The sequence below is a fragment of the Neomonachus schauinslandi genome, chromosome 8 (assembly GCF_002201575.2).
Source record: "Neomonachus schauinslandi chromosome 8, ASM220157v2, whole genome shotgun sequence".
NCBI classification, from domain to species: Eukaryota; Metazoa; Chordata; class Mammalia; order Carnivora; family Phocidae; genus Neomonachus; species Neomonachus schauinslandi.
The window spans coordinates 20,202,553-20,227,572 of NC_058410.1; the positions used below are offsets into that span (position 1 = coordinate 20,202,553).

At 37.6% G+C, this 25,020-nt stretch overlaps 1 protein-coding gene across 1 annotated transcript; it reads left to right on the forward strand.

The window, feature by feature from the left end:
* Positions 1 to 8,264: 8,264 nt before the first annotated feature.
* Positions 8,265 to 17,257, forward strand: FBXO30 (F-box protein 30). The gene is made up of 2 exons (XM_021693341.2): positions 8,265 to 10,356; positions 15,168 to 17,257. The coding sequence occupies exons 1-2, from the start codon at positions 8,320 to 8,322 to the stop codon at positions 15,369 to 15,371; spliced, it is 2,241 nt and encodes a 746-aa protein (XP_021549016.1). The 5' UTR covers positions 8,265 to 8,319; the 3' UTR covers positions 15,372 to 17,257.
* The last annotated feature ends 7,763 nt before the right edge of the window (positions 17,258 to 25,020 follow it).

Here is a 25,020-nt window from a genome sequence, read left to right on the forward strand (position 1 = left end):
GTCGGGAGGCCGGCGGGCGAGGCCGGCGCGGCGCGGGCTGCGGCGAGGACGGAGGCGGCGGCCGGGCCGTGCGAGGCCGGCAGCCCGGGCGGCGGCGGCCCGGGTCTGGGCGGAGTAAATAAACAGCGCCCGCGCCGGCCCTGCGGATCCCGGGCCGGCTGTCCTGGCGCGCCGAGAGGGCGTCGGCGGCGTGAGCGTCCGCGCCGGCCGTCCTGCCGGGCCCGCCGTGGAGGCGGCCAGCAAATGGCGACCCAGAGCCGGGGACCGACCCCCGTGTCACCTGGCCTGGTTGTCTGTATGCAGGGGAGGGAGGGGTGAAGCGGGAGGTAAACTTGGGAAGCCCTAAGAACCTTGAAAACGCGGCTTCTGTGTCCTTTTGCCTGTTAAAAACTTGGGTTGTTTGGGGACAGACGGGTTAAAGTAAAATTGGGAGGCATCATCTGCTGTCTCTACGGGATGAGTGAAGTTGGTAACTTTTCCATTCATGGTAGTGAGCGGATCTTCGTCTTAGCCGCAGTCCTTATTAAAGAGAAACTTCCTGATTTTCTAGATCTGAGGGGTATGACTATTTCCAAGTTATTTGTGTCCTGTCCCGTGGAACACTGCTTGGAAGGGGGCCATAGAGTGCACGTTGAATTCAGAGTAATCTCCTTCGAATATGTTTTTAACGTGTGTCTTTGGGAGAATAGAGAGAGACTGGCAGAGCAGTATGTTGTTTACCGTGGTTTTTGTACTCCATTCCCCCTCTCTTGTTTTTCTTTCTGAGCCGTGTCATAAGTCCCAGATAAAAGATGGTTGGGAAGGAATTGACCTTTTATTCCATAATTACTTTGTTGACTCTGATCCAAGATGAAGCTATTTATGGGCATTCTGATATCCGTGTAGATTAACTTAAAACTCTTTAAATACAAACTTCTCAAATGTTTTGAACCTTTGAAATTTTCCTTTTTTCTTTCTGCTGCATTTCAGTACTGTGTTGTATCCTTTAGAGACACAAGTAACAGGAACAGATTTTGCATTTGCTCATATTTATTAAGGTTTTAGAAAACACTCCAGTTTTCGACGCAGCAAGGGGAAAGGGATAGCATAAAATGTATGTTTAGGATTTTTCTTTTTTTTTTTTTTTTTTTTTTTTTTTTTTTTTTAAAGATTTTATTTATTTATTTGAGATAGCGAGAATGAGAGAGAGTACATGAGAGGGGGGAGGGTCAGAGAGAGAAGCAGGCTCCTCCCGAGCAGGGAGCCCGATGCGGGACTCGATCCCGGGACTCCAGGATCATGACCTGAGCCGAAGGCAGTCGCTTAACCAACTGAGCCACCCAGGCGCCCCTGTTTAGGATTTTTCTAAGGGTTCAATTTTAATATGCAGTTTTGGCTGAATCACTGTTCTTTATGCTTAGTCACTGTTTCTTACTCCAGAAACTTAATTAGGGATAACATGGTGTTTTGGTAACTTTTAAGTTGCCAATTCGTTCTTATCTAGTACTTTAATGCAGTGACATAAGCTTTTTTGTGTGATTCTGGAAGTGTAGGTGGGTGGAGTTTTGTGAGTGTTATCGGAGAACTGGAGTTTCCGACATAGGCAAACTTTTATGCCTTCCAAGTGTGCTGGGTATTTAATTTCAACCCAATATTTCTCCATCTCTAGCATTGAAGACTTTTAAAGAATACAAAGTGTCCTAATAAAATACCCATTAAAGGGCAGTAATACTTTGAGATAATGTATATAGTTAGAGAGGTACTTTGAGGTCACCACATAGGTGTTGGTTAATTGTGTTTACTATTTGATGTACTATATTACTGAAATGTGACTTTTAATGGGATAAGCTCTATGCTATTTTGTATAATTTTGGATACATCTTTTAACTGATTTCCTATGATTGTTTCATTAAAAGGACATTGTATTTGTAGAATTCTTTGACAAAGTCTGCAATCAAAAGGCTCTATAAAATATCTAATATCAAATTCAGTTTGATGAAATACGTGGGATTGGCATTGGGCTAATGGCTTTTGCAATGTAGGTAGCTAGTTAAATACAGATAAGCATACCTCAATTAAAACCCAGTCTGAAAATCCTTTACAGAAAGGGTATGTCTGTTTGTTTGTTTATTTATTTTTTGAGTGGATAATGTTAACATAGGTTATTTCCTCATACAATTGCTTTTTATAAGCTTTATAAGTGTAAATGACCTGATATAAAAAATAATTTTACATAAAGCTTTGTGTATGTAAACGTGGCTGTCTTGCTAAGTGAAGTACATCCCTTTTCTAAGGAATACATTGTATCCTTCTGGACACACACATAATTATAACCAACCTTTGTAGAGTTCTAGGTTGTTTTCACAGTAGAATAATTGCCTTACGGTCACAAAGCTAAGATTCCTTGGAAGCCCATTCCCCGATGCCATGCTGCTCATTTTAATAAGCTGAGTACCGCCATTTGGGTGGATTATTTTTATCTGAGGATCAGCACAAACAGGTTCTGGTCCGAGAATTAAATATTAATATTATTTTAATTTTTCATGTAAATCTGTAATAATTTCATTTGCTTATTTAGTGGAGAACATTGCAAGTAGTTAGAACTTTCACTGTGGAATAAGTTACTCATGACCGTATTTAGACATAGAAGATATATGTTTTATTATATCATAACTGGAAGGGTGAAAAATTTGACATTTTCCATTTAATTAGGTCATCATTCTATAAAAAGTCAGAACTAAAGTGTAATAAAAAGAATGTATACAGTGTAACCCATTTAGCCATTTTGGACTCATCAGGAGGGCATGTGTTTGAGTTGGGAGTTTAATGATAGAGGATTTTCAATCTTGCCTAGTCACCACCCCTTCCACCCCCCCTTTTAAGCCAGTTAAGATGCCCAACTGAGAGTATAGATTTATTATGGTCTTTAAAACTGATTGCACTTGATCACAAATCAGCCAGGAGGTGTTTGTATTTAATATTAATTGTACAATTAATTGTATTACTCTGACTAGTACCTCTGACTGTACAAGAAGGATGAGACTTGCTTAGAGGAGCTTATAACTGATTGCTAAATGTAAAATTTCAGTCATGGACTTACTTGTGTTAACTAATTGAACAAGTCTGTCTGTAGTTCCATTTCATCCTCACACTGAAGCAACATTTTATTGTTTGAGTGGAATTCTGCTTCATCTAGTACCATATTAACTGCAATATTAAGCAGTCGGCGGATACCACTCCCTTTTTTGAGCTTCTTTTCTTAGCCCAGTACCTACTTAGGCACGTGCACATGTGTGTACACCTACCTCTACCTCTGCTTTTCTTTTTGAAGCTGATGCCTTCTGTATTCAAGTAACCAGTAACCAGAGCGCAGAGTTGATTAGGGAGTTAAAATAGTGGAACAATATACTGGTAAACGTTTACTTCTGTGCCTTCTATGACCATTTTTTAAGATTTTAAAATAATGGAAGGTTGAAATTAACTTTCTTTGACTTCCTTTTCCCTTTGACTTGCTTTTTTCATAGACGATTTATCTTACTCTATATGTAATGCTTGGGACATATGACTTAGGTACTCAGTAAATGTTGGAGCACTATTGACTTTTTGTAACTGGTACAATAAGGTATAATTTTGACTCAATCTGATTGTATAGTACTAGGTCTGTAAGGTTGTATTTTTTCATGAAGTATGTAGTTTTCTGTGAAATCAAAAATCTCATTTTGTTTTGGAATCCATTTGGCTGTTTCTTACAGTATAATCTTTTCATTTATTCATGTTTCTAAAATAAGTGAAGCTCCAATTAGGCACAGTCTGGAATGTAGGAAACACAAGAATGGATGAGACAAGAGATGGTCCTGCCTCCTTCAAGGAGCTTATAGTTTTCCTGTTTTCCTGTCGGGGCAGATATTAAAGGATAATGATTTACTTAGAGTTGTGACTAATTTTACAAGGAAAAATGCAATGTGTATTGAGCACACAGCATGATATGGGATCTGGACCTTGCCTTTGGTATGTGGAAAGTAACATTTAAGCTGGGACTTAAAGATTTGAGGCAGCAGTTGCGGGGAGGGGGTGCTGCGCATGTCTGCGTGTGTCCTGCTCACAGAGGTACACACAACAGCAAGCTGTGTTGAGTGCTTTGGGTGACCTGACTTAGCATATTTTAAAATCACGCTAACTTGCAATGCTTTATTTATCTCCTTAATTATTTTAATGAATCTGGAAAAATAAAGAAATGGTTTTTTGAGGGCAGTTATTTTTATGTATAGAAATAGCTTTAAATGACAAGGCCTCCTTTCACTGTATGGGAAAATGCCATGTCTTAGAACTATTTTTATGGATTGCCTGTCAGTCACAGAGTCTGAGTTGGCCAAGAATTTCTATTGGAGAAAATTGAAACTATTGTAAAGTATTTAATCATTTACAGATATTTTCTAGTCTAATGAGACTTTTTCCAGTCATTCAACTTTAAGTGTAAATTATAGAGATGTCATTTGGAATGCTAAGATCCTTTTTCCAGAGGGTTTAAGAAAACTTAATATTGAGGAGTCTTAAATTAAGCTTATCTCGAACTTGAAGCCTCAGTTTCAACAACATGTTTTCTAATGGGCCTGCTGTGTCACTGTTCAACTGAGAAATCAGGGACAGATGTTTTAAACCCGTTTCACAGGATTTATGAGCAATTGCAGAATACCTTATGGAGGCATATTTAATCTGGTAATGATCTTGATTAGAAAAAGGATGGATCTGGAAATTTTAAATTCTGAAGCTGAGGATTCTATCCCCAGAAAACTCTTTGGTTATTATCTAGTGCTTTTTCTTAACTTACTTCGTAATATATTTACTGGTAAAATGGAGTTAAACTTGATTCCTACTTTGCTGTTTTGAGAATTGCTAAATTTATATTCTTGGTCTGTAAGTTTGTACTATTATAAATGCAAGTTATTTTTAAAATAGTTTTAAACACTGATATTCAAAGCAAAGTTATGTGCTATTGTAATTACAAAGGACCAAAAAGACTTTCTTGACCACAGGGGTGATCAAGTGTTGGAATAAACTGCAGGCAAAGTTGTGTAACCTCCATTCCTCAAATAACATCTTAAAATTGGATCACCAGTTACTGAAGTGCTGCCTATTTTCTTAAACTTTTATGAGTAAACATATCTGTTGTTGTCCATATGCATTGATTGGATATAGGTTGAAGTCCTAGCTCTGCCACTTACCAGGGAGATGACCTTGGGCGAGTCCCTTAAGCCTGTCTGAACCTCAGTTTCCTCTGGGTTGTTAAGAGGATTAAGGGACATTAAATGAAATGGTATATGTAAGGAGAAAATTGGTACATAATTAGTGTGCTTTTTTCCTTCTAAGTCTACTTCAATAAATAAATACTGTAGCCTCATTGCTGTGGATGCTTTTATTTTTATTTTTTAAACATTTTTCTTATTCCAAGGGGAGTAGTGTGGAACAAACTGTTTTGAAGCTGGAGAGCCCTCTGTGTCTTCCTTTCAAAGTTGTTGCTGTTTTGCATTTAACTTAGTTGTTTGTAGCCGTAGCTATTTTAAACAGTTTTGAATTAAGTGATGTTTTTGAGATGTGTTCTGCCCGGTGTGGTCATGTGATGTGCACATAACATAGAGTGTTCTACAGGTTATGAGAGCAGTGGTCACTTCTTTGGAACTGCTTGTATTTTTAGGTTCTCTCTTAGTAACAGTCAAGCTTATAACCCTCAGCATGTGAGATGAACTCCGTCTAGTTGTTGCAAAATAAGAAAGCTACAGCTGTTTTCACAATCTAATCACTCCATGACATTTGCCTTAATTCTTACTAACATTTCTCTTTGAACATCTGCTTAATTTACAAATGTTTGTCATCTTTAGTCTGTTGTTTCTTCTATTATGACTCTTCTAGCGTGTCTGTGTTTAACTTATAGGTTCTGTTTTAACCTATAAAATGTATGGGGATAAACATTCAGAAGTATTTGTAATTTTTAAACACAATTAAAAAATACAGTTTGGTTGTTAAATGCATGCCTTGTTCTCCCCACCTCCTCCCTGCCCCCCAGCATCAGTAAGTGCCATAATACCAACTCAGAACTGTTCTACTTAATCAGTAGAGCTCTATCAATATGAGGTAGACTTTTGTTATTGTTTGAGGAAAATCAACCCTGGACTGGACAAAAATAAATAGCAATTTCAGGATTAATTAGTTTACATTAGCCACCTGAAACCCAGATAGCATTTGTGGAAAAATATGTCAGAGAGCTAGTAATCTTTTATGCAGTGAAGTGAAGAAAATAGGCTAAGAATCGACTTCTTACCCAGAAAAGTATTACCTATTACAACGTAATTTAATTTGGGAGATGTTGAGATGAGTTGCTTGTCCCATATGGAGGTAGAGATGTATAATAAGTAATTGGCTGTAGAGATCTGAAGTCTGGGAGAAGGATCTGGGCAAGAGGTAAGTTTTCAGCATATGGGTGGTAATTGAAGCTTTTGAGAAATTGAGAGCACCCAGAGAGAATGAATAGAATGAGCAAGAAGTGACATGATCCCTGGAGAAGAGGAATATTTTAGAAAAAGAGATTAAGGAATAACCAAAAAGGTAGGGAGAAAACCAGGGAAATGTATCATCCTGAGGAAAGACAAATAGTTCAAAAAGGAGGGGATAGTCAGAATAATGAGGTAAATGGCCAAGAAGGATGAGGTCTGGAAAAAATGCCCTTTGGTTTTAGCACCAAGGGTCTCAGAGCAGTTTTAATGACTGTTGGCTAAAAGAAAGCCAGATTACAGGGCTGAAGAGTATTTGGGAGGTATGAAAGGTTTTTGTTGTTTTCTTTAAATTGTTTTTTATTTTTCTTCTGGAAGCTTGACTAGGAAAAAAGAATAGTAGTAGAAGGGAGATATTGTTTTATTATTTAGGTTTTTAAAGATGAAATAGTTTTTTAAGTTTTTACTGCTCATAGGGACAAGCCAATAAAGAAGTTTAAGATTATAGACAAAGATACATCGAATAGGATGAATAATTATAATTAAGTCAGTATATTGTGCTGATGCTTTCTCTATTTTTGTATAAAATTTTTCTTGATAAAAGGAAAGACCATTAGGTATCTGTAAACCCCTTCTGTTATTTTATACATACTGTTTCTCAGCTCAAATCCTTGTGAATTTCTGTTACCTAAAGTCTGGACTCCTTAGAGTAGTATATAGTACAGTCCTCATGATGTGCTTTATTTCTGTCATCCTGCCCCATCTCTCACAGCTACCTAGCATTTCACCTTGTGATCCAGCAATACTGGGAAACTTGAGGTTCCCTGAATGTGTTTTGCCACTTCTTGTTTTTCTCCATTTACATATGTTGAAACTTCAGCGCTGAATACTTCCCTCCCTTTCCAATTCTCCCCTCCTATGCTTAAGATTTCCCATCTTTGAAGACTACTGTGACTTCTTCTCTAGCCCCTACCCATAGTGAAAATTATCTTCTCTGTGTTACCATTTTACTTCTGTCAGATTGATCACATAATAATGTGACGTGAGTTTTACTGTTGTCTCTCTGACCTCCTGCTCTAGCTCCTTGAGAGGAGTTACTAATCTTTATATTGCCACACCAGACACAGTGCCTGGTACATAGTAGTTAAACAATAAATAGGTGTTGCGTGAGTGAATGGAATGTGTGGCCCTCGGAAGTAAGTGACTTGCCCATAGCCACGAACTGGAGCTGGACTTACATTTTCTGGGTAAATTCCCTGTTTGTTTTAATTAAGGCTTACTCTCTGATTTGTTGTAGAAGGTATTAAGGCATATGTAGAAGGAGTGATCAGTAGATGAAATCTTAAGTGAACTCCTATATTTGAAGGGAATAAAAAGAAAAGTTCTAATAGTTTTAGTTAAGTATATTCATGAAATTCAGGTCATTCTCTCAGGAATATGATGAAGTCATTGTACTATGGGGTGCTTCTGAACCAGTTTAGTTGAAACTAAAATGTAAAAGCTAAAGCCTTCTTTGAAATCTAAAAGTCAAATATGCATTAATTTGTTTTTAGCATCCTTTTATATACTACACAGTATACTAGAATTTAAGCATTATATTTTGAGACATTTGGCCTCTTAGGCATTTTGTTATATGATATGTAAAAATGAACTTTTGCATTGTTACTTGAAATGAGTACTTAAGTGGTTTCAAGATGAATTGATTATATGTAAAATAAACTTGATAAATATGCTTATTTTACACATACACCTTTATGACTTGATTTTTGTTACTCAACAATTTCTGAAAATCAACCACTTTTTGCCTAACTTGTTATCTTTTCCCGTCTCCACAACTAGAGCCGGACGGGCCGTCATGGAGGAGAAGCTGCCACACTCGCACTGTGTGAATTGTGTCAGTAGACGCTGTATGACCAGACCGGAGCCTGGGATTTCCTGTGACTTAATTGGTTGTCCGTTGGTGTGTGGAGCAGTTTTCCATTCTTGTAAAGCTGATGAGCATCGACTTTTATGTCCATTTGAACGCGTCCCTTGCTTAAATAGTGACTTCGGCTGTCCATTTACAATGGCTCGAAATAAAGTTGCTGAACATCTAGAAATGTGTCCAGCAAGTGTGGTGTGCTGTACTATGGAGTGGAACCGATGGCCAGTTAGTTATGCAGATCGGAAATCATATGAAAATCTAAGCAGAGATGTTGATGAAGTGGCACAATTAGATATGGCCTTGGCCCTTCAAGACCAAAGGATGCTCTTGGAATCTCTCAAAGTAGCCACCATGATGTCAAAAGCGACTGATAAAGTATCAGAACCTAGAGAACAGATCTCCGTTAAATCAAGTGTCCCAGAAATACCACATGCTAATGGTTTGGTGTCTGTTGATGAAGAATCTTATGGTGCACTTTATCAAGCTACAGTAGAAACAACCAGAAGTTTGGCTGCTGCTTTAGATATCCTGAGTACCGCCGCAAGAGACAGTGGCATGTTGAGTACAAGTCTTCGCGCTTCCCCAGATGAAATGAATGAAGAGCAAGACACCAGAGGAAGCTTGCAGAATAGACCCTTGAAAGACCAGGACCATTTTTATGAGGATGAGATAGGCGCAGTAGGTGGAATTGACCATGACACAAGTCTGAATGTCCAGTCTGAACAAAATGGTTCAAGTGATTTATTGTGTGACTCGAACACCAGTTCTTATGGCACTTCTGCTCTTTGTAATGGCTTTTCTTTGGAAAATATAGGTACACAGGCCATAGACCCAAATCAGAAATTACATGGTGATTCAAAACAAAGGAACTTAACAAATGGAGAATGTATAGCATCAGATGGCACTTCACAACCTTCCGGTTCACTTTCAGTAGCAGCACAACTTAGGGAAGTAATACCATCTGGTGCTTTGCCTAACGGCACAGTTCAGCATATCCTCATGCCAGATGATGAGGATGAAGGAGCATTGTGTTGGAGAAAAGTAGACTTAGGGGACTTGAGGAATGTGGATGTCTTATCTTTCAGTCATCCTCCTTCATTCACATTTCTTTCTAACTCATGTTGGTCTAAACCAAAAGAAGATAAAGCAGTAGATACATCAGATTTGGAAGTTGCAGAAGATCCAATGGGCCTCCAAGGAATAGATCTAATCACAGCAGCATTGCTATTTTGTCTAGGAGATTCTCCAGGTGGGAGGGGTATATCTGATAGTCGCATGGTTGATGTTTATCACATTGACTTTGGGACTCAGACTTTTTCACTTCCATCTGCAATATTAGCTACCAATACCATGGTTGGGGAAATAGCTTCAGCTTCAGCTTGTGATCATGCCAACCCACAGCTTTCAAATCCAAGTCCTTTTCAGACACTTGGGCTGGATTTAGTATTGGAATGTGTTGCTAGGTACCAACCCAAGCAGCGTTCAATGTTTACATTTGTTTGTGGGCAGTTATTTAGAAGAAAAGAATTTTCTTCACATTTTAAGAATGTGCATGGTGACATTCATGCTGGACTCAATGGCTGGATGGAACAGAGGTGTCCTTTAGCATATTATGGTTGTACCTATTCTCAGCGTAGATTTTGTCCATCAACACAGGGAGCAAAGATTATACATGACCGCCATTTGAGGTCCTTTGGAGTTCAGCCATGTGTCTCTACAGTATTAGTAGAGCCTGCTAGAAACTGTGTGTTGGGATTGCATAGTGACCATCTAAGTAGTCTTCCTTTTGAGGTCCTGCAACATATTGCAGGCTTTCTTGATGGCTTCAGTTTATGCCAGCTCTCATGTGTATCCCGGTTAATGAGGGATGTGTGTGGCAGCCTGCTTCAGTCTCGTGGAATGGTCATACTGCAGTGGGGAAAAAGGAAGTATCCAGAAGGAAATTCGTCATGGCAAATAAAAGAAAAGGTTAGTTTAATCTTAACTGTATCATCTCCTTATTTGACATACAGTAGACAATGTTGCAGAAGTAATAAAATTAAGATCTTGTTGAAAAATTGACCATCTTAAAACTTAAACTTTAATCTGACAGACTTTTTAAAAATAATAACTAATGAAAAACTAGGTTAGAATTATTTGTCATAATCACATATTTATTACAGACATCCTAATTCTAATCTAATATGGCTGAGGTCACTTGTTTTTTCAGTTGAGCCGTTCTATACTCAGTTCTTCTGTAACAGCTCCTTTTGAGCCCATGTTAACCACCTTCCAATTTGAGCTCCATCTGAAACATTTTCACCATAGGACAATGGAGGAAGCAAGGAGAAGGTTTTCTGCTGCTTACAATTGGCAGTTTTTCTCCATTCCTAGCAACTTCTTTCTTAGTCATTTCAGGTAGAACTTAAATAGGGAGAAATGAGAAAAGTTATAACGGCTACTACTAGTAAGTGACCAGTGGAGTCTTTGGGGGCTAGAAAACATGATGGATGTGGAAATGTGTTAGGTCGAAGTGGGAGGAAAGAGTAGGGTACTTGGATTTGATATTGTTGGTGGGGGGCTCTGGGTTAGTACAGTACAAGAGAGTGTTGCATATTGGAGGCTTGAACTGGAGATTTAGGCAGATCCTGGAGCAAGTCTTGGGTCCACCATTTTTCTTTTGTGAAAATCTACTTTTTCACATTTGATTATGATTATGATTATTATATTTTTAAATAATCTCTACACCCAACATGGGGCTCAAACTCAAAACCCTGAGATCAAGAGTCGCATGCTGTATTGACTGAGCCAGCCAGGCACCCCTAGTTTTGCCCATCTTCTGTTTGAGGTACTATCTAGTAGAAACTAGAAGACATAAATATCTTTTATTGCAGGAGTTTTTCATATTAGAACACTTATAATATGACATTTTGCATTTTATAAAGTAGAAAAAATTTGGTAAATTTTACCTTGGTTGCACAGGGTTCAAATTTCTGGATACTTTATTCTTACCACCCTTAGGTTTTCTCTGACTTTTACTCATTGCTCCAGTTTTTCAGAATTCTACATCTTCTGTGTTCTTCTGAGGCTTTGACCAACAAATGAACACACTATTTATTTTATGATTTTTTTTTTTTCCAAATGGGAATTTTGGTGGCAGAAAGTTTCATCCTTGCTGTGTATATGTGTGTATACACATACAGAGGACTTGGTGTCTTTCTTCCATTTGGGATGGGATACTCTGAGCATCGTCTCATTTTGTCCTTGCCCACTAGTATTGACCTATGAGGTGAAGTATTCTCTGGGGATTCTGTTCCTGCAGAAAATCCTACCTACTCTTGGGAGTTTAAATCGCCATCATTTACACAGAGTACTCACACATCTGTATCCTGGCCGCTTTCTCCTGAACTCCAGAGCCTTGTATATAAGCATCTCCACTTGATTATCTCACAGCTTCATCAAACTCAACATGTCCAACCCATTCCACATCTTTATCCCTCTTTTTTTTTTAAAGATTATTTTAGAGAGCTTGCATGCACAGTGGGGAGGGCCAGAGGGAGAGAGAGAATCTCCGCACTGAGTGCGGAGCCTGTTGTGGAGCTCAGTCGCACCACCCTGAGATCATGACCTGAGCCGAAATCAAGAGTCGGGTGGGCAACTGACCGAACCACCCAGGTGCCCCTCTGTCCCTCTTAATCTCAGCAGGTGGCGGGGTGCCTCGGTGGCTCAGTCGGTTAAGCGTTTGCCTTTGGCTCAGGTCGTGATCTCTGGATGCTGGGATTGAGCCCTGCGTCAGGTACGTCAGGCTTCCTGCTCAGCGGGGAGTCTGCTTCTCTCTCTCTCTCTCTCCCCCCCCCGCCCCTCCCCCCTGCTTATTCTCTCTCCTCTCTCAAATAAGTAAACAAAATCTTAAAAAGAGCTAGGAAAAAGCTTAATTAAAAAAAAATCTCGCAAGTGGCATTATCATCTATCAAATTGCCTAAACTAGGAATTTGGGAGTTAAGGTTGACTTCTTTTTTCCCCCTTTATTTCCATATCTAGGTAATCATAAAGTCCTCTTGAGTCTCCCTTCTTCATACCTCTCAGGTTTACTTTACTGTTTCCACCACCATTTACCTAGCTCTGTCCCCTTCAGCTCTCTCTCGGTTACCTAAGGGCGTAACTGGGTTTCTGTTCCTAATTGGGTCCCTCTCCAACATTCTCTCTACGTAAGGACTAGAGTGATAAATATTTTCTTAAATACAGTTCTTACATTGTAGTGTTTAAAAACTGTAATGCTTGTTCATTGCTCTGGGACACAGAAAGACTCCTTAAAGAATCATTTAAGACTTTTTATAATCTTGTCCTTACTTACCTCCTCAGTTTCCTCTTGTCATTTTATATTCCAGCTATGTTGATTTACTTACAGTTTCCTGATGGTTTCTTTCTTGACTTCTTGCCTTAAGGCCTTCAAATGTGCTGTCCCTAATACAGTACCTGCATCTGAGCATTTGCAATATGCTAGACAGTGTGCTAATAAGCATTTTACTTCTGTTTACCTATTTAATCTACTATCTCTATTTTATGGATGAAGAAACTGAAGTTTAGAGAGGTGAAGTAACTTGTCCAACTAATTGATGGATTCACACCTAGGGAACCTGTCTCTGGAGCATGTGATCTTCATCTTTTTGCTATATATCCTGCTCACTCTACAGATCTTCAGGAGAGCCTCTGGAACCCCTCCCTGAAGCTTTCAGGGAGGTGTACTGCTCTGTGTTCGTGTGGTGCCCCATAATAGTCCCCTACTCTGTATACCCCTACTCTAGAGCACTCTCATGCTGTTTTGTAATTCACTGATGAATTGCCAGTTTCATTAGACTGTCAGTTCCTTGAAAAGTGAGACTCTCTGGGAACCAAAACATCCACCGCCTAGAACAGCACTGCCATATTGTGGGCACTAAGTAAGGACTTGAGGAAGACTTCTGAATGAAAAATTGGCCCATTGCTAAGAAGCCTTGTGCAGGAGATGGGAATCATCCATTTTTTTCTGAGTTTGTTTCACCAGACTCTTGTGGAAATGGGGAGGCTGTCTGCCACCATTGAGTCTTTCATGAATTTGTTTTGCTGAGGCTTAACAAAATTCCTAATTCTTCTGTAGTTTTATAGGTATAGGTAATTGTAAGGGAGGCTAGTGATATCTGTAGTGTCTGTTGGTAGCTACTCTCTAGACCTTTAGGGACTCCTGGGAAAGAACTCCCCAGGAGGCGTAATTGATACAACCCTAAGGAATATAGGGAGTAAGTACCCTTTGTGCTGAGCAGTGGTGATTTCTCTTGCCAGCTGAAAAGTAAAAGTGTTCTCAGGGAATTTGAAGGCATTTAGCCACCTTGGAAGGCATCGCCCTCCTTTCCTGAGAAGCTCTAATGAGTGCTGAGGGCTCTCCTCCAATCCACAGCCACTTTTCTAGAGTATCTGCTGTTTACTATGCATTCAGAGTGCTCTACCATTTTCCTGTTGATGAGCTTAGCTAGAATGCCTAGGCCTGATCTAGCCCATTCTTGCTTGTTACCTGGGTCTGTCCTCCATTCGTGCTTATTTCCTGTGTTCAGGTAGCTTTATATTTAGAATTGTGAAGGTGAGAAGGGGCCACAACTGTCCTTGCTGAGCTAATAAGATGACGTTGTTTCAGGGCTTGGAGCTGCTGAGTGGGTAAAAGGGGAAGTAGCTCATATTTTTACCAACAGACGCATGAATAGGGATAGCAGGTGAATTTTTGCCTAGAAATGCATTTTACAATGATTTGGAATAAAGTAAGATTCATTTAACAAAAGTGTTTTATGTAAATTTTCAGAAACATTTTGAATAAATTAAGTACCTGTATTCATGAATATTACAGAGTTACCTTTGGTACTTACAAATAGTGGAATCATAAGGTACCTTGGCAAATATTAGTGTATTTTTTTAAAGATTTTATTTATTTATTTATGAGAGAGAGAGAGTGGGGGGGGGAGCGTGAATGGGGGAGGAGCAAAAGGAGAGGGAGAAGCAGAAACAGACTGTGCTGGGCAGGGAGCCCGATGCGGGGCTCGATCCCAGGACCCTGGGATCATGACCTGAGCCGAAGGCAGTTGTTTAACCGACTGAGCCACCCAGGCACCACATATTAGTGTACTTTTTAGTATACCTCATATAGTGTAATAGGAATGGAGGAAAAACTTGGGGAAAAAAATAACACATGTATCATCACTATCTCCAGACTCTGAATAGCTCTATATGGCCAATTGGATAAGATGAAAGAAGAGTGTGCAATATATTATTTTAGGAAGTACCTCTGAATTTACGAGGTTATGATTTTTAAAAAATTGCTTAGGGGTGCCTGGGTGGCTCAGTAGGTTAAGCGTCTGACTTTGGCTCTGCGTGCTCAGCTGGGAAGTGTGCTTGAGATTCTCTCTCTCCCTTTCCCCCTCCCTCCACTCTCGCATACTCTCTCTCTCTCTCAAATAAAATCTCTAAAAAATTGCTTAATAAGCCAAGTTGGATGTAGTTTTTAATGTTGAATTTTGCTTTTTATTTCTTTTTGGTTACTGCAAATGCAGTAACCAAATGAAGTTAAAATGTCATAGAAGTGATTTTTCCTACAAGTATTTAATAAACAGATCTGCCTCCAAATGGATTTACTCCTTTTCAGTTTTGTAGCTAACTGCTTGGAACTTTATATTGGATATTTCTCTAACAGTAGAAATGTTTGCAGTTGGAATAAGAAGTGTATTTTGATTCTTATAAATTGACTTGTTTAAATCTGAAATAGAATTTTCTTTTAGGTGTGGCGATTCAGTACTGCATTTTGTTCTGTTAATGAATGGAAATTTGCTGACATCCTAAGCATGGCTGACCACTTGAAGAAATGCAGTTACAATATTGTAGAGAAACGGGAGGAAGCAATCCCGTTACCATGTATGTGTGTGACACGAGAACTCACTAAAGAGGGACGTTCACTTCGCTCAGTTTTAAAACCTGTACTTTAAAAACTGTCACTCCACTTGCGCATACATGCAGACACCTAGTATAATTTCTTTGTAATATGTGATACTTTATTAATGTATTAAAGATTACAACTAGCTAAATTTATTGCCACTATGTATATAATGTTTTGAAGTGACATATATTTTTATAAAGTACTGTTTAGTTGGAAAAAAGTTGCCTTAATGTTTGAAATGTGTGAAATTTTTGGAACTTGCTGGACAGGGTGATTTAATTTTTAGCTGCATAGTTTTCAGAATTAGTATTTTTAATGGTGTGCATATTTTTTGGTTTTTAAATTTTTTGTTTCTTAGTTTAACAAGATCCTGACCAAACAGTTTGTCCCTCATGTTTTCTGTGGGTTATAGCCCATGCATTCAGAAAGCAAAACTTTGATTCAAATTTTTGCAGCATAGGTTTTTCAGATAAAGACATTCAATTGCTTAAGGACTGCCATAAGATCATTATAAGATTTTTATTTTCTAGTGCTCCCCTTATACGATCGTGGATACACAGATGATCTTTACTGTATATTTACATAATATTTAAAATCATGACTAGTGTTTGGTAATGCATTTATCATGTTTTAAAAATACCCACAAAAGTGTTTTCACCTTATGTATTTGCAACTCTCATACAGAGAGTGACCATGTGCAACTTCCTTTTTTCTTAGACACCACATCCAAAGACTCACGGCAGCGTGTTTTATAACAGGTTAAAATGAAAACCAACAAAAAGCCTGTGAATTTATTTTAATTTGATACTGTTCATGGTATGATATATTTGCTAGGCTTTTGATATTTGGAAAGAAGAAAATATACCTCATTTAAAGTTCAGATTGGGCATATTGTGTGAATAAATTTCAAATATTCGGAATGCAAAGGGCTTAACTTTCTTTCCTAAGCCTTTAGAATTTTTGCCTTTGTATGTTTATAAAAATCACAACTATATTGTTTTAAGATATTTAACAATGTGAAATTTGGTATCTTTGTAAGATGACAATCATGAAATGGAGAAGCCTGTCTTGGTTGACAATCTCCTTAAAACATTTCCAGGTTTATTTCCCATAGACTTCTCTACCAAAATAGTAAGAATTGTATCTTTGTGTAAAGATCAAGGTATAAGAGAAAAATATGCAAAGTCCTATTCTTGAAGTATTTAGTTGTAGTTTTCAAGTTGATTTACACTATTATTAACCTGATGTGGTCAATTAAAAAAAATGAATATATCAGTATTTAGAAATAAGTTGCAAAGATGGGGAATACTTAAATAATTTGTTTTAAGTAACTTCTGGTATTTGGTAGTCTGAAGTGGTGACAAGTTATTTTGCTATAAAATATCAAACTTCTATTGTGTCTTATCTTCCTACATTGGCCCCTGAGAGTGCTCTGTGGTTTCTAGGGTAACAATACTATGGCAGTCGGACTGGGCAGTGATGTTCCTTGGGCATTAGAAAAGAACTCTGAACTGCTTCCGGCTTCTTTTGGTTGGATCAGGCCCTTATACAGTTGAAAATACAGCATTAAAGACTAATCAATTGTTTTGCCTCACCTGTCATTTCAGTTAGTAGAATAGTTATTTCTCAATGCTTAAACTTTCAACTGTGAGGTTGAATTATATAAATAGTCTATTTCTGAAAAAGTTAGAAATAAGATTGAATACTGTAAAATATAACTGCCTTTTAAAGTTTTGCTGAAGAATGTGTCTGGTTAGGATAGCACAAACATTAACTTTTTGTTTTATGGTTGTGCTTGTTTGGTTTTTAAGTTTAGACTTCTTGTTTTTACACTGGATCAGATATTTAACAGTTTTCCACCTTATATTTCTTTTACATATCTTTGGCTGTTTTTTGTTTGTTATGCCACCATACAATTTTGTTAAAATGTTTTCTTTGTGCAACATTTGTTCAAATTCTAATAAAATTAATATTTTCCCTTTATGTGGCTCAGTAACTTAAAAGGAAAAACTTTCATTTAAATAAAATTTTAATACTTGACAAATTCCAAACACAGTGTTTCTAAGTGTAGATTTTCTGCATGTTGTAGTTGTTTGTTGATTATCATTGTTCACCCATGTTTTACTGGTGAGCGTTCTTTTTTTTTTTTTTTTTTAAATATGGAAAACTCATTAGCTAACTTCTGTGCCCCTTCAGTGTCTTCCTGAAAGTAGTCCCATCTAGGGGTATTGTAAGGCTGAAGAGTTCCTGGCAATATTGTTTTAGTAAAACTTGTAATGGGAACAATCTGTCTAGCCTTTTAAGCGTGAAAAGGTTTGTATGTCAGTTAATTGTCATTTGAGAAGTCTTTGTTGATTTCTTAGTTTTTTGTTTTTTGTCTTTTTTTTTAAGGTTTTGTTTATTCATTTGGGAGAAAGAGAGCAGAGAGTGAGAGGGAGAAGCAAGACTCCCAGCCGAGCAGAGAGCCTGATGCAGTGCTTGATCCCAAGACCCTGGCTCAACCAACTGAGCCACCCAGGTGCCCCATGATTTCTTAGTTTTTTCTAACCAGCAAGATAAAGGGCAAGTATCAGGTTGGAAGAAAATATCTGTATTCACTTTTATCTGCTGCCTCCTTTGCCAGAACTGCATGTCTTTTTCTCATTCTCTCTTGAGAGTGTACTCTTGCCCGCTCGCTCGCTCCCTCTCTTTTCATTAATAACTACAGTGTCACCTTTTATATAATTATCTCTCTCTCTCTTTCTCCCTCTCTCTCTCTCTCTCTGCAGTTGCCTTTTGAGACTCACAGATCACTTACAGTAGAGGTTCCCAAAATGTGGTCCCTGAGCCAGTAACATCAGCATCACCCGGAAATTTGTTAGAAATGCAGATTCTTGGGTCTCTCTGTAGACTTAACCAGGAACTCTGGGGTGGAAACCCAGCAGTCTGCTTTAACAAAGGCCTTCAGGGGATTCCGAGGCACAATAAAGTATGAGAACTTAGAGAAGAGCCTGTCTCTGAATGACGTGGTATTGGAGTGGGTATGTGTGTGTATATACACACATGTATAATCCAAAATTAAGAGTAATGGTGATTTGTTGTTAATGGTTAAGTTAATTGATGTATGTTGTCTCAGTCTTATAGCTATATGACAAAATACATTGGGGACCATGGTGGTTGGACATTTTTTTAAAAACTAGTATTTACTAGTATTTAAAATTTACTGTTATTACTGGTATTTCACTTGTATTTCTTCTGTTCACAGTAAATTGCAGTGCAACTTATAGTTCATTAGCATTAACCTTTAGACTAACCATCATTCATTGTCTTGTTCAGTGGTTATGGAATCAGGTGAACATACTAGATTTCTAGGATAAAAAGAGTAGAAGTAGGGGCGCCTGGGTGGCTCAGTCGTTAAGCGTCTGCCTTCGGCTCAGGTCATGATCCCAGGGTCCTGGGATCGAGCCCTGCATCGAGCCCCGCATCGGGCTCCCTGCTCCGCGGGAAGCCTGCTTCTCCCTCTCCCACTCCCCCTGCTTGTGTTCCCTCTCTCGCTGTGTCTCTCTCTGTCAAATAAATAAATAAAATCTTAAAAAAAAAAAAGTAGAGGTAGACAAATACTGGGTTAAATCCTACAAAAATATTTGTAGGAATCCTTTCAACCCTATCATTAGGAGATATTAAAGGTTGAGTTTCTGGTTTATCAGAAGTATAGAATCTTTTTTGGTCTTTGACCCTGTGCTACATATCCCATCAGTGTAGTTGTTGTTATTAACTATCCCCTGACAATGGATATTGGGATCTTAGCAACTTTGAAGATAATGAGGTTTTCAACAAAAACTTCCATATCCCTTGAAAATACGGTAGCTTATATTACTATATTGATAACACATTGTTAACCTCTAGCAATCTAAATGTAGTTTTTGACATTTAGAAGCAAAATATATTTCATATGTTGCATCCCAACCTAAAAAGACATAGGATTTATTAATTTTAAAAATTTTCTAAGGAATAGTTATGCAAACATTAAAAAATGTGTTTAATGCATGACATACCATATTAGAAGGTGATGTGATTGGGACCTCTAGAGGTGGATGTTCAGAATTGCAGTAGAAGAAAGCAATTGACCCTCATTGTCTCAGTAGACTGGGCAAAGTCTTTTATGGAAAGAATTTCACTGATAGGTGTTTGGTTGTCTACTGCTCTCAGTAGTTTTACTTAACATGCTCATGAGGCCTAAAAGGTAAGAGAATATTAGTTATCCCTTTAAAGAAAATTAACTCAACAATGACTTATCCATTGTATTTAATGTAATTCAGTGATGGGTTTAGTTAGGATTTGATCTAAATCTGAATTCCAAATAAAGTTTTGAGGTGTGTAATAAAGACCAACTTTAGTAAACTTCTTTCTAAATAAAATGAAGAGGAAGGATGGTTTCTTTCTAATGTTACCTTTATGTAATTATTTTCTTTGATTTAAAAGAGCAAAGTAAGTTCAAAAGATAAATCCTTTCAAGTTTCTATTTTAATGATGAAAAAACAGAGGTACTCAACATTGAGGTACTGATGACTGGGGGTATTTCAGAGAAATGTATCCTGACATGGTTCACTTTTCTACTTTACTAATGCAGAAAGAGAAGGGACAGGGTGCCTGGGTGGCTCAGTTGGTTAAGCGACTGCCTTCGGCTCAGGTCATGATCCTGGAGTCCCTGGATCGAGTCCCACATCAGCCTCCCTGCTTGGCAGGGAGTTTGCTTCGCCCTCTGACCCTTCCCCTCTGATGTGCTCTCTCTCTCAAATAATAAATACAATCTTTAATTAAAAAAAAAAGGAAGGGACAGTTAGATATAAGGAAATTACTTTGGAAAATATTGTTGCCTACAATACTTGATTCCCAATATGTGTTTTGGAAAGAAATATTGGGTAATACCAAGAGGGAAAAAAGTAGAAATAAATGAAGTATGGGTGTTGGTCTGAAAGTCCTTTGCAAAAACTAGGTCTTTTGCTGAGTTTTTACAAGTATTCTTTTGTATCTGTGATTGATAAAGTTCTATAAATTTATTGTTTATACATATATTTATTTGCATGTATAATCTCCATAAATTGGCCAAGTAGATTTTAATACATCTTGAGATATATTAATGGAGATACATCTTGAGGTGCTTTTTTTTTTTTTTTACCTTAGAACATTACAAAACTGACATTTTGTATTCAGAATGCTTGACATTGAAATGTGTTATTTGGGGAGTGACTTTTCATTAATTTAATAACTACGAAGAAATGGGTTATCAAGATGCTTCATGAATGTGCTCTATAGAAATACAGTAAAAAGTCATTGATATGAATCTCCTGTTTTATTTTTTTTCTTTTTGACATGCTGGTCTGAGTATTGTTTACTATGAAGAAAAACATTTCTGAAGCAAACTGACAACATAAGTATGTTTCTTTTCACTAACATCAAAGTTTTTAAGCATCCCCCAAATCATTTTATTAATCTATTTGCATGCAAGTATTGTGATAGGAAATGGTTCTACAATACATACCTAGTTCTAGCAGTGGTAAATATTGTGTGTTTGAAAATAATAAAACTGCATTTCTGTTGAATTCTTAAGACTGACCAACTCATCAAGTCAAATTATCCTTTCCCAGGACAGGCAAATTCATCAGGTTTAATTTTTATGTTTTTCTAATATAAATTGCTAGAATTATTTTTTTTCTCAGACAAGATCCTTAAACAGATAAATAGGCCGATGTATGTGTTGGCTCATTCTTTGGCAAAAGAACTGACTGGAGTTAGAGAGCTTTCCATACCCCTTTCAGTCAAAGAGTAACATTACTGGGGCGCCTGGGTGGCTCAGTTGGTTGGGCGACTGCCTTCGGCTCAGGTCATGGTCCTGGAGTCCCTGGATCGAGTCCCGCATCGGGCTCCCTGCTCGGCAGGGAGTCTGCTTCTCCCTCTGACCCTCCCCCCTCTCATGTGCTCCCTCTCATTCTCTCTCTCTCAAATAAATAAATAAAATCTTTAAAAAAAAAAAAAAGAGTAACATTACTTGTTATATTATCATTGATTGATCTAATATAAAAGCAGTAGCAATAATGTGTTATTGCTCAAAAGACTGAAGTTTGAGATAGGAGATCCTGCCCTTTGCTGTCCTGGAATTTTCTTTTCATTGAAATCCTCTTTTCCATGTTAATTGTCATTACTGCTTTGTTAGGCTATGACTTCAATTTTCTGACTTGGTGATCAAAACAACCTAGATGAAGTACATAGAGTTTTTAAAAACTTGTTCTAATCAGCATATGTTGAGTAGTTTTGGTCAGTAAGTTTAGATTTGATTAAATAACATATTCAGCTTCTTTTAAAGTCTCAGCTCACAAATTTGTAGCATTAAAAAACTGAAGTATCAGCCTTCAGGTTTAACTACATTATTTGATTAAAAGAAATCAAACCATTGAAATGGAAATGATCATACGTATAACATCTGTTCCAGAGTAGAATTCCCCAGTGAATAATTATGTCCAGTGGGTGTCTTTTATATCAATTGGTAACTTTAAAAACTATGACTTATATTAGAGATTTGAAGTAGAGAATGGTATTGATTCCCTGCAACATTCCAATAGCTTTGTGATAAAAACGCTGACATAAGAAATAAATTGCTTTGAATGGTTAATAATTCAGTGGAAATGAATTCTTAAGATTTTTGTGCTGCATATAAAATGTTAAAGTTGTATTGTTCATTTTGATCAGTGTTTAAGCACCAATCGGTCCTAAAAACTTGAATGCATTCTGAAAGGTAATTGCACTGACTCATTCACTTACCTCAGATGTCATTTAGATTCCAATATATCTTTTTTCCATGATTTACATTAATAGTTAGTTTTTCCTTAGATGCTAAGGGATATGGTATTTCTTGAAAAATATGCTAAGTGAAAGAAGCTAGATACAAAAGCCCACAAATTGTGATTCCATTTGTGTGAAATATCCAGAATAGGTAAATCCGTTGAGACAGGAATCAGATTAATGGTTGCTAGGGGCTGGCAGGGAGGAGTGGGGATAGTGGGAAGTGACTGCTTAATGAGTATTGGTTTTGTTTTAGTGATGAAAATATTCTAGAACAAGATAGTGTTGATTATACAACATTGTGAATGTACTAAATGTCACTGAATTGTACACTTTAAAATGGTAAGTTTTATGTTCTATGTATTTAACTACAGTTATAAAGTGGGAGTAATTTGCAGTTATTACCAAAGCCAAAAAGTACCTTGTTCTCAAAGTTTGTGAAATGCTCAAGTTACGGTTTAGAATTAATTTACAGCATTAGTAATGTGACAGATTTATTCAGGTTAGGGTCCTAATGAAATTCATGAATCCCATCACAGAAGTACTGCTAACAGCAGCAGAAATAAAGTTGTAATTCATCATTATTTCTTTATTTTAATACAATTTGGACAGTGAGCAATTGGCTTCCTTGTCAATGTTCATATTTCATCTTTTACCTTTTCTTATGATTCCTTGGGGGAACATCTTAATCACATTTTTTAAAGGTCTGTTTTTAAAATCGTGCTTTGAAAAAACAATTTGTATAATTTTCAGGATCATTTTTTATAGTTTTATACTTCGTGTTCCTTTTAAAGAGCAAATACAGTGATGTATTACATAAGACCAAATTAATAAATTGAACCATTATATACATTTTGTATTCTTTTGTATTATCTCATGGGAAAAACATTTGAATCTTGGGATTGGTAGGTACTTTAATGATCATTTAGTGCCTCATTTCTATTTGGAGAAATCAAAGCTGAGTTTGTCACTGTGTGTAGTTCATTCAGCAAGTATTTATTGAGCACTCATCTCAGGCAAGTGGAGGCTTGATTCTGGAAGGTTGTGACATGCCTAAGGCTACACAGGGAATTGCTACTTCCTTTCTCCTCATCTTTCTCCACCTGCCCTTCCTACTCCTAAAATCTAGTAACTATGCCAGATACATGGACAAATGGAGAAGTTCCAGAGAAGGAAATGGCTTTAGGCAGAGATTCACTTTAAATGGTTCTTCGCATAAATCTTCCCCAAACAGTTTAAAGAGATGTTCTTTAGTGAGGTCAAATACACATGATCATGAATAATCTATTACTTACAGAACACAATTATTAACAAATTTGCCTTCATGACTTTGGGAAGAAGTATTTCCGTATTACTTTAAACCAGTTATTTTCCACTGTTTTCTAAGGAGTGACTTTAGAAAACTACTGATTGCATTCTTTGTTTACAAAAGTTAAATTGCTTTGCAAATACCTGTACCTCTGATATGATTGGGGGTACATATACCACTTAAGGTATGTATATGCTCCAATTTAAACAAGTGTAATTAAATTAACCAAATGAGGGGCGTCTGGGTGGCTCAGGTCATGATCTCCTGGGTGGTGGGATGCTAGTCTAGTCTAGTTAGCCTCCACGCTCAGCGGGGAGTCTGCTTCTATTCTCCCTCTTCCTCTGCACCTCTGCACACATGCTCTCTCTCTTAAGTAAATAAATAAATCATAAAAAGAAAACTTTATAAATTGACTGAATGAGGCTGATGGTGTGAACTAAACTATCAGAATAAACAGCAGATGAGGAGACTTGCATTACAATAGCTTTACTCACTGCAGCATGGTCTGAAGTCAAAGAGAATGGGAGGAAGTAAAATAATTGCAGTAATTCATACCATAACAAGATTGTTGTGATTTTTCACTTGATGATTTCTCATTAACTTAATTTTATGATATTTCTATAATAGTTGGGATTTATAACCAAATACATTATTTGACCCATATTTCCTTAATCATCACTTCTTCTTCCATCCCCTTGGAGGCTACATCTCTGCACTATTTCCCAAACACATTATATACTTTCATGTCTCTCAGCCTTTACTTATGCCTTTCCTTTGTCTAGAATGCCCTCCCCCCAACTTCTTTGTCTGGTAAAACTTTGGTTCATTGTTGAGGATCCAATTCTGATGTCACCTGTTTCTTCCTAGACCATCCCAATCCATTGAGTCACTCTTGTCTATGACCTCCCCTGCTTTTTTTGCTTCAATCTCTTTTCAGTATTTATCACACTGCACTGCTATTACCTATTTGCTGGTATTTGTACACTTGTATTTTGTGGATCCCTCTAGGAAGAAACTATGTCTTACTTGGCTTTGGATCCCTGTGCTTAGCAGAGGGCCTTACACACATAGATGCCTGTTGAACTAATCATGAACAATGATTGAATAATTTTTAATGCTGTTCCGATTAGCTTTTGCTATATAACATGCCACCCCAAAATTTCATGGCTTGAAACATGTTTAATTAGCTCATGATTAGTTGGTTGGGCTATTCTCATCTGGCTTGACTTGGCTTGGTTGGCTCACACATCCATGGTCAGCTGATGGGTCAGCTGGAGGTTAGATGATCTAACAGAGCCTTACTGACATGTCTGGCAGTTGGCGATCTTTGGCTGGTGTAATGGGGATGATTAGGCTACATATCTCTCATCATCTATCAGGCTAGTCCAGGCTTATTTGCATGGAATAGCAAGAACAGCAAGAGAGTAAGTCCCAATGTGCAAGCCCACTCCAAGTCACTGCTTGCCATATTTGTTAATGTACCATTTTCCAAAGCAGTTACATGTCCCAGTCCAGATTCAAGGAATGGAGAAATAGACTCTACTTCAGTGGGCGAAGCGGCAAAGTCATG

Bases quoted from the DNA above. Each gene is read 5' to 3' on its own strand.
- FBXO30 (XM_021693341.2), top strand. From the start codon at position 8,320: ATGGAGGAGAAGCTGCCACACTCGCACTGTGTGAATTGTGTCAGTAGA. The intron at 10,357-15,167 runs GTTAGTTTAATC...ATTTTCTTTTAG, and splicing joins CATGGCAAATAAAAGAAAAG to GTGTGGCGATTCAGTACTGC.